Source organism: Rhinopithecus roxellana, chromosome 20, assembly GCF_007565055.1.
Source record: "Rhinopithecus roxellana isolate Shanxi Qingling chromosome 20, ASM756505v1, whole genome shotgun sequence".
Taxonomy (NCBI): Eukaryota; Metazoa; Chordata; class Mammalia; order Primates; family Cercopithecidae; genus Rhinopithecus; species Rhinopithecus roxellana.
The window spans coordinates 45,617,823-45,628,017 of record NC_044568.1 but is presented as its reverse complement, the minus strand read 5'-3'; the positions used below and the strand labels follow the sequence as shown (position 1 = coordinate 45,628,017).

The following is a 10,195-nucleotide window of genomic DNA, read 5'->3' as shown; positions in this document are numbered from 1 at the left end:
AACAATCAATAAATCTTATTTCTTATTACGACTATTATTTTTCCATCATTGGTCTGTGATTCATCCTAGTTGAAGATTTTCAATTTTATTTAGCAACAGTTCCTTTTTAAAAAAATGAAATAAAATCTTATGTGGCACCCAGTATGAATAGTTTACCCCTGCAGGCACTCTGCCAGGGCACCTCCCTTGGCCCCTATCAAGACACTTGCAAAGAGCATAAGTTTTAAATCCCTCTATAATCAAATTTCTTTCACTCACAGAGAAGGAAGGAAGTTGAGGTCCAAATGTGAAATACGATTTGCCCAGAGTTCCACAGCAGTCTGGACTCAGACCCTTCCTGCTCTCTGGCACAACCATCCTGCCGCTTTTAAAAGTAGAGACTCTAATATTGGATTCACATCGGAATCATCTACATCAGTTTAATGGTTGAATCTGATTCACATCACAGTCATAGCTCAATGCAGCCTCACATTCCTGGGCTCCAGCGATCCTCCCATATAATTTGATTCTTAGAGTAGTGCTGTACTCTAAGAAAGGCGGTACAAGTATGGCTAAACCTATTTCACAGATGAAAATATTGACACCCAGAGAGGGGCTGTCAACTTCGCAAAGCCAGGCTCAACAACTCACTCAAGCTCATACAACTAGTAAGTGACAGAGCTGGGGCTTGAACCAGGCAGTGCTCTGACTCTGTCCCCCACTGGCCCGTGCATAACCATCACTTATGACAAAGTCTAGATTTGAACCTGGGCTCCAGAATTCCTGACTCTTCCACTGGGCAACCCTGATTCCCAATCCTCACTCCCAGCTCCCTGTGGGTGGCAGTTGACAGAGAAGCTCATGGTTAAGGGGTTTTGGGGTAGAATCGTATAGGGGCCTCAGGGACCCTCTCTGGCCGCACCTGACCATTGGCTGTAGGGAGGTCTTCAGGCTGACTTTCATGTCCAGGGGGTAGGAACATGCAAAGTTGATTTTGATGTTGCGGTCACGGATGATGATCTCATCTGCCAGGTAGAGGGTGTTGCTGTAAGTGGCGTGGGTTTCATTCCTCTGTATTGTAGGGAATGGGGGAGTAGGGGTGGGATGAGAGAAAGGGGCATGAGAATCTGAGTAGGACTTCAAAGCCAAATCTTCTGGTCTCTGGCTACTTGTGAGCTGCTCTCCTAGTCTCCTTGATAAAAAGCTGCCTGTGGCCGGGCGCGGTAGCTCATGCCTGTAATCCCAGCACATTGGGAGGCTAAAGCAGGTGGATCACCTGAGGTCAGGAGTTTGAGACCAGCCTGACCAATATGGTGAACTAAAAATACAAAAAAAAAGTAGCCAGGCATGGTGGCGGGTGACTGTAATCCCAGCTACTCAGGAGGCTGAGACAGGAGAACCGCTTGAACCCAGGAGGCAGAGCTTGCAATGAGCCAAGATCGTGCCACTGCACTCCAGCCTGGGCAACAGAGGGAGATTCCAACTCAAAAAAAAAAATCCCACAACAGTTAAAAACTCCCTGTACAGCCTGAACTATGAGCCAATTAATCATCTTTTCTTTATAAATTAGAAAAAAAATTTATAACAGCAATGACCATTCATGCGCACATGTCATGTGCCAGACCCTGAGTGGAATACCCCTCCTGAGTCATTGCATTAGTCCCTTCAGTGACCCTAAGAGGTGGCGCTGCCACATCTCGGCTTCCTGGACAAGAAGACAGAAGTTCATAGTAAGAGAGTCACTGAGGGATTGCCCACAGTACATGACATCTCACAAGCCTAGATTCTTTTCAGCACCCCCGTGCTTCCTCTTGAAAACTAAAAACCACCTATGGCAAGTCATCATTAGGAATTTCAAATACCATCCCTTGGAAAACGACATTAATTATTTCTGTTTGCTTGTTTTCTGGGGCAGAGTCTCACTCTGTTATCCAGGCTGGAGTGCCGAGTATAAATCTTGGCTCACCACAACCTCCGCTTTCCTGGATTCAAGTGATTCTTCTGCCTCAGACTCCCGAGTAGCTGGGATTACAGCCACCACCACCACGCCCAGCTAATTTTTTGCATTTTTAGTAGAGATGGGTTTCTCTGTGTTGGCCAGGCTGGGTCTCAAACCCCAGACCCAAGATATCCACCCCCGGCCTCCCAAAGTGCTGGGATTACAGGCGTAAGCCACCATGCCCGGCCAACATTAAATCTTTCTTTCTCTCCCTTTTTTTTTTTTTTTTTCTTTCCTTTTCTCTTTCTTCTTTCTTCTTTCTTTCCTTTCTTTCTTTTTTTCTCTTTCTTTTTTTCTTTCTTTTCTTTCTTTCTTTCTTTCTTTCTTTCTTTTCTTTCTTTCTTCTTCTTTCTTTCTTTCTTTTTCTTTCCTTTCTTTCTTCTTTCTTTTCTTTTCTTCCTCCTTTCTTTCTTTCTTTTCTTTCCTTTCTTCTTCTTTCCTTTCCTTCCCTTCCTTCCTTCCTTCCTTCTTCCCCGTCTCTCCTCCTTCCTCCTTCCCTTCCGTCCCTCCTTCCTTCCTTCTTCCTTCCTTCTCTCCTTTCCTCCTTCTTTCCTCTCCTTCCTCCTCTCTTCTCCCCTCCTCGTCCTTCTCTCTCCTCCCTCTCCCCTCTCCTCTCTCCTCTCTCCTCCGCTCTCTCTCTCCCGCGTCTCTCTCCTCTCTCTCTCTTCTTTCTTTCCTTCTTCTGGTAATGAGAGAACTTGGCAGGAGATACGGCTCCACTCACACAAACATTTACCTCTGGGTTTCATTTGAGGAGGCCTGTGTAGGTGAGATCCTGGTTCGTCTCTGTACATTAAGGATACAGGCCTTGCCTTCCAGGACCCCTGGAGACAAACGGATCAGTTTCTGAACCCAATGCTGATGCCTACTGGCTGGGACAATCACTATTATTGCCCTACTTTTCCCATCTGTAAAATGGAGAACTATCACTATGAACTGCTCTCTTTAGTTGAAGCTGATGTTTATTGAGCACTTACTGTGTGCAGTCACTGTCCTAGTCACTCTAACACATTAACTCATTCAGTCCTCTCAATACACCTGTGGAGTAGGTACTATTATTTCTCCACTTTACAGTTGATGAAACTGAGGCACAGCCAGGCTAAATAACTCCCCAAAGCTACTATAACTAGGAAGTGATAGAGCTAAAGCTTGAACCAGGCAGTGCTCTGGTTCTGTCCCCCGCTGGCCAGGACATACCGTCAACACTGTCCCACAGGGGCCATCCCGGGTTGGGGTCACTACGGACATCCAGTCCCGGTTGTCTCTGTCATTGAAGCCTGAGCACCGGCTGTCACTCAAGTACATGAAGACCTTCTCGAAGCCAAGACTCTTCAGCTCGCACTTGCCCAGGGACACCTTCATGTCATTGGCCCCACATTCCAGCCTGTGCTCCAGGAGGGAGATATCTGAAACAGGTTAGGCGGGATTGAGGGCCTGTGTCTGTAGCTTGGGGGCCCAGCACATCCCCAGGGACCAGGTCCAGCTGACTGGGCTGATCACCACCTGGAGGTGCTCAAGATTGGACCTCTGACATCAATGGATACATCCTGGGTTCCCCTAAATGTGGGTTATATACCAAATGCAAGAGGGTTTGGGGTGGGGGGGTTGATGTCCAGCATTAAATAACAATGAATACTAGTTAAAAAAAAAAAAAAAAAAAAAAAGGCCGGATGTGGTGGCTCATGCCTATAATCTCAGCACTTTGGGAGGCTGAGGCAGGCAGATCACTTGAGGTCAGGAGCTCAAGACCAGCCTGGCTAACATGGTGAAATCCCATCTTTACTTAAAAAAAAAACAAAAAAAAAAAAATTAGCCTGTGATGTGGTGGGCCCTGTAATCCAGCTACTTGGGGGAGGCTGAGGCGGAGAATTGCTTGAACCTGGAAGGAGAACGTTTGCCAAGTGAGCTGAGACACACCATTCACCTCCAGCCTGGTGACAGAGGAGACTCTGTCCAAAAAGAAACGAAAGAAAAGAAAGAAAAGAAAGAAAGAAAAGAAGAAAGAAGAAAGAAAAGAAGAAGAAAAGAAGAAGAAGGAAAAGGAAGGAAGGAAGAAGGAAGGAAGAAGGAAGGAAGGAGGAGGAGGAAGGAGAGGAGAGAGAGGAGGAGCAGAGAGAGAAAAAGAACAAGAAGAAGAAAAGAAGAAAGAAGAAAGAAGAAAGAAGAGAAAGAAAGAAAGAAAAGAAAGAACGAAGAAAGAAAAGAAAGAAGAGAAAAAGACTAGAAAGAAAAGAAAGGAAATAAAAGAAAAAGAAAGAAAGAAAGAAAGAAAGAAAGAAAGAAAGAAAGAAAGAAAGAAAGAAAGAAAGAAAAGAGAAAGAAAGAAAGCTGCAATTGCTTTCTACCCTTTTCACATCAAGGAGATAGTCCCAGCTTGCCACTAACGTCTTTAATGCCATATACACACTAACTTCCCTCTCTCTCTCTCTCTTTTTTGAGACGGAGTTTCTCTCTTGTCACCCAGGCTGGAATGTAGTGGTGCCATCTTGGATTACTGCAACCTCCCCCTCCAGGGTTCAGGTGATTCTACTGCCTCCGCCTCCCGAGTAGCTGGAATTACAGGCACCTGCCATCAGACTCGGCTAATTTTTGTGTGTTTTTAGTAGAGATGGAATTTTGCCATGTTGGCCAGGCTGGGCTTGAACTCCTGACCTCAGGTGATCCGCCCGCCGCGGCCCCCCAAAGTGCTGGGATTACAGGCATGAGCCACTGCGCCCAGCCCACTAGCTTCCGTCTCAAACAGGGCAGGCCTCGGGCTCAGAGTTTGGGGCAGGAAACAACACTCAGCTAGAATTCTTTTTTAAGTTTTTAAAAATTAAAGTACTTTTCTAATTTTGAGTATTTATTTTTAAAAATTTGTTTTATTGAGGTATTACACAACTGCTGGAATTTAGTAACTTTCTTTTCTTTTTAGTAACTTTTATTTTTACAGTTAACTTTCTATCTAAGGTGAGCATAACTTGCCACAGACAGATGAAGTCGTGACCATCAACATTCCAAATTTGCTTAAGAGATTCAGTCCATTAGAAGAAAAACAACTTAATAATAAAAGTCATGGCACAGGTAACACTGGGATAAAGCAAGTGAACCAGGGTGCCAATTGTAAAGTTGGCACTTGGATGTAACTAAAATCATGACTGAAGTCTGGAAAATACTGTTTTCATCTTCAATAATTGTACCTATGAGAAATCTGAGGCTTGTGCCTGGCCCAGAGTCCTGAGCTGATTGGTTGTCTGGTCACCAGGCCTGAGCTGATTGGTGGACTGGTCACCGGGCCTGTGTTCTGGTTGGCTCCCAGATGGCAGCAACGCGTGTGCCCACTGCCGTGTGGGGCCTCAGAAAGAAGGTTGGGAGTTCCCCAAACCTCTGAGAGCTTTGAAATCAACTAAAGGGAGACTCAGGGAGCCCCAGAGAGCCTCTTGCCAGCTTTAATGGGTATTAGTGGATCTTCTCTTTTCACTCAGGTTGGATATGTAGCCCCTGCGTCACACCCATATGGCCCCAATCTCACAGGGGAGGAATACATCCCTTCCCCAGTCAATGACAGGTTTCTCAACAACCCGCTTCCTCCCCACTGGCCTCACCAGTGATGTTGAAGTCCTGTTTGCACTGGCAGTGCCATCTGCCATTATTCGATTTGCAGTCTTCGTCTATACTGCACTCCTCACACGTCCCCTCCACGGAGGTGGGGTCTGCAGGGTCACAGGGACAGACAGACAATCAATAAGGACGCACCCCCGTCTTCTGCAGTGCCTATCCAGGCCTGGGATGAGGACTGCGGGGAGATGCCCAGCTGACCTGTGCAGTATGCCAGGTGACACTCGGGGGGCGCCGTCAGGTTGTAGACGTAGTAGCCGCCGGCACAGGCCTTCACCTGGATGGACGCATCCCACAGGCAGCAGTGGCCGCTCCAGTGCGCGCAGGCCTTGCGGCTCACAATGCCCTGGTCGCTGGACGGATGCGAGCCGTTGAGCCACATGGGGGCGGCCGTGTTGCAGCGCAGGATTGGCACGCAGGTCTCGGCCAGGCGCACACCGCTCTGGCCCACGAAGCGGTACCAGCCGCGCAGGTCCGTGTCGCAGGAGTAGCCCTCCCCGTACTCGGTGCTGCGCCAGTACTCGTCCAGGATGCGGTGCGCCTGGCACGGATCCGCGCACACAAGCGCGTCGCCCTCGGGCACGCAGTCCAGCCCCGGCCCGCAGGAGCCCGGGGAACACTCACAGTGCCATCCATCCCCCCAGTAGCCCGTGGGGCATACGCACGAGTAGTTGCCCACCACATTGACACAGGTGGCCAGGGCGTGGCAGTGGCTAAGCCCAGGCTCTGCGCACTCATCCACGTCTGTGCAGCCGAGCCCGGGCGACAGGCGGAAGCCTTCGTGGCAGACGCAGGAGAAGGAGCCTGGCGTGTTTACGCAGCGGCTGTTGGCGGAGCAGTTGTGAGCCCCAGGAATGGCGCATTCATCCACGTCCACGCAGGTCAGACCGTCGCCGGTGAAGCCCTCCTTACAGGTGCACGTTGTGGCGGCCTCATCCTCCTTGCAGGTGGCATTGCTGTGACATTCAGAGCACCATCCTGTGGATAGAATACCCCAGCCTCCGAGTGTGGGCAGCTGGGCCCATGGCCACCCAGAGATCCTTCCCTCGTTCTCCAGGGGACTCATATTATAATTTAAGACTTATTCCCTAGCGGACTCCCTCCACAACAAGGAAAGAAGGAAAGAAACAAAACTTCCCTGATGATGTCAAGCTTCCACCATTCATTCTGTGTTTATTTCACTGTATTTTTTAACTTTTTTTTTTTTTAGAGAGAGGGGATCTAGCTCTGTCGCCCAGGCTGGAGTGCAGTGGTGCGATCATAGCTCATTGTAGCCTATACTTCCTGGGCTCAAGCGCTCCACTCCCTCTGCCACCACCGCACCCTGCCTCAGCTTCCCAAAAAGCCAGGACTACAGGCACGTGCCATCAGGCCCAGCTCCACCACTGATTTTTGTGTTAAGCATTGCTTTCAAGCTGTCTTCTTTTAAAATAGCCACATTCTCACATTCAGAAAAGTAATGCACAGAATTCCTGTACTCTGGTAGGATTTGCAATGAACCTGTTGCCCCTCCCTGCCTTTGCACATTTTATGTTTTCTGCCAGATCTGCTTCCCTGACTGGCAAAACCTTCATCAGGACCCTGCTCAGTGTCGCCTCCTCTCTGAGGAGTCCTCCAACTCCACCAGGCAGGGCAGTTGCACTTTGCTCCTCCACAAGAAAAATAACTGTTAAAAAAAAATAAGCTGTTGTTTATTAAGCAGTTACTATACGCCAGGCAATAGGACGTGCACTTTTCATTCACCATCTTGTTGAATACTTCTCAACGGCCTTGTGAGGTCAGTTTTTTATTTATCCTTATTTTAAAGGCAAGAAAACTGAGGTTCAGAGGGATTAAGCCCCTTGCTCCTTTGGTAAGAAGTAGAACCAGGATACAGATGCAGATGGCAGGACCACAAAATTTGTGCTTTTAACCAGGACACCACAATAGTATTCATCGTGCCCCAATGTACTCCAGGGAGAAAATGAAAGTGGGGTGAGAGCAAATATCAGCCCAATGGAATGACCTCTTAAGGTTGAAAGGGAAGGTGTTTGGAGCCTCCTGCATTGGTTCAAATCTCCTATGTGATATAGTATGTTTTTGACTTCCAATTCAGGGCCTTCAGGCCTTAGAGATGTTGTAGCCCCTTGCTTTTCAATGTGTGCTCCAAGGACCCCAGTACCAGCATCACCTGGAAGCTTGTTAAAAATTCAGCATCTCAGGTACCACTGCAGATCTGCTGAACCAGAATCTGCCTTTTAGCAACATTTCTAAGTCAGTCCTATGCATACTGAGGTCTAAGAAATGAACTTAGAATGAAGACAATGCAAGTCCCAAGTGCGATAGGAGGATTGAGATCGCCTCTGACATGGGCTACATTGCTCCGCACCTCCCCCCCCCCCACATTCACACATGCACGTGCATACACACACATACAATACACACACACTTCTCACTTACTTGCTTCTGAGGAGTCAGTGGCTGCAATTGTGATGAACCAAGAGGCCACCAACAACAACAGCACCCAAGTCAGAGATGGCTGTCCCATCCTTTCTGCTCTTCCCAGCAACTTCTGGTCTAGAGAGCACCTGCCCAAAGGCAAGACGGGTTAGCCCTTTGAGTTTTTCTCTCTGTCTCTGATGTCTGGTGTCCTGTGAACAGAGATGGATGGGACAAATGCATGATCTAACTCTCATCCCCACAGCTGGGAGGAGGGCTTTGATTGTATAGTATACAACTCCAGGAGGTGTCACTTATATGGACTAAAAAAATTGCATAACACTGCAGCCCTTGTTTTGCTGGGACTTTCCCCCTTGTACTCCCCATCCTTACCTCACCAACGTCCCAGTCTTGGCTCCCCAAGTCTCAGCACATTGCACATTTTGAAGAACTGAGTCATTTGGAGCAGGAAGTAGCAAGATGGAATAGTGTTCTGTTCTGGACTCACCACTTTATTGAAGGCAGCTTTGGATTTTAACTGATCCTCTGCCTGGAGACTTTCAATTTGTCCAGATCACTTATTCATTCAACAAACATCTATTGAGTAGCTACATTGTGCCAAACAGGGAACTAGTCACCATGGAGAACAATGAATACAACAAAGTCTGCTCCTTCATGCAACTCACATATTGTAAAGAAGTGGCTTGAGACAAGCAACTTGAGAGGTAATTAACCTTCACAATTCATTTTAATGTTTCTGGAGTGGTCACTTATTATTTCTTTTAAATGGAAAAATAGTCCAAGGTGAATGCCAGTATTACCCCAACATTTATAGCAGCAAAATAGCGTGGCATGTTGGCTAAGTATGGAGGAGCTGCAGCCTGCAACTGGGGTTCAAATCCCTGTTTTACCGATCACTAACACTGTAACGTTGGGTATTTCAGTTCACTAAGTCTCCGTTTTTGTCTGTGAAATGGAGATTGTTACTTTCGCAAACTGAATATCTATGATGGGCCAGGCTCAGTTCAAAGACGTCCATGTGCTCAAAGACATTGCGTCCTAGAGTAACGTTTTCCAGATCTTTGTGACCATGATATGCTACAAGAAAAACATTTTACGCCACCAGGCGTGGTGGCTCACACCTGTAATCCCAGCACTTTGGGAGGCCGAGGGGGGTGGATCACGAGGCCAGGAGTTTGAGACCAGCCTGGACAACATGGTGAAACCCCGTCTCCAATAAAAATACAAAAATTAGCCGGGCGTGGTGGTGGGCACCTGTAATCCCAGCTACTCGGGAGGCTGAGGCAGGAGAATTGCTTTGAACCCAGGAGGCAGAGGTTGCAGTGAGCTAAGACTGCGCCACTGCCCTCCTGCCTGGGTGATAATGAGAGACTCCATCTCAAAAAAAAAAAAAAAAAGGAAAGAAAAACATTTTATGTTATGATCTAGTGCAGTCGCTTCTGTGTGTATGTGCACACACACATAAAAGTTTTATAAGACAACTGATATCCTTACTATCCTGACTATATTAAGTCATTTAATTCATACCACAACCCTATGAGATAAGTATTATCCTAGTTTACAGATGAGAAAACAGGGGAACAAAGATGCTAACTGCTTGCCTCAAATGTGTATTGCTTACTGCTGTATTCTATTACACTTAATTAAAATAAGTCTCTGGGTATAACCCGCAAATGGAATGATTTTATGACCCACAAATGAGTTGCGACCTAAAACACTGCGTTTTGTCACTGGGATTAACTAAGATGACATATGTCAAGCAGAGCCCCGCACATAGCAAATGTTCTTGTTCATTGTCGTATCCCTGGTACCTGGCGCATAATAGGTGCATAACTAATATTCATGGAGTAAGTCAAAAAATAGTAGTCACTGTTACTAGGACAGAGAGGATCAAAGAGAGGAAAACTAATTTACCAAAGATTATGAAGCCAATAATGATAATTATTGAATAATGACTCAAATCCAGGTCTGACCCCAGTGTCCAAGGTCTTAATTTCCTCTCCTACCTCCCTCAAATAGAATGGGGAGAAGCTGGGCTAGGAAAAGTCAGCTACAGATAGCCTTACCTGAAGCCGGAAAGGTAGAGTTAGTCTGGTCACAATGTGCCTCATACTTATATATACGCATTTGCCCCAGGCTGGCGATCTTTCCTCCAATTATTCTCTAGTTCTGTTTTTTGAT

The 10,195-nt window shown here is 47.0% G+C and overlaps 1 protein-coding gene across 1 annotated transcript in view; it reads right to left on the bottom strand.

The window, feature by feature from the left end:
• Positions 1–10,195, bottom strand: part of UMOD (uromodulin) — a 22,531-nt gene extending 12,336 nt beyond the window's left edge. Inside the window, exons 1-6 of the mRNA XM_030924403.1 lie at positions 10,081–10,195; positions 8,015–8,142; positions 5,777–6,553; positions 5,563–5,670; positions 3,176–3,384; positions 902–1,050 (exon numbers count right to left, since the gene is read on the bottom strand). Of these exons, the coding sequence (XP_030780263.1) occupies positions 902–1,050; positions 3,176–3,384; positions 5,563–5,670; positions 5,777–6,553; positions 8,015–8,102 (1,331 nt within the window). The 5' untranslated portion in view covers positions 8,103–8,142; positions 10,081–10,195. The remainder of the gene's footprint in view (positions 1–901; positions 1,051–3,175; positions 3,385–5,562; positions 5,671–5,776; positions 6,554–8,014; positions 8,143–10,080) is intronic.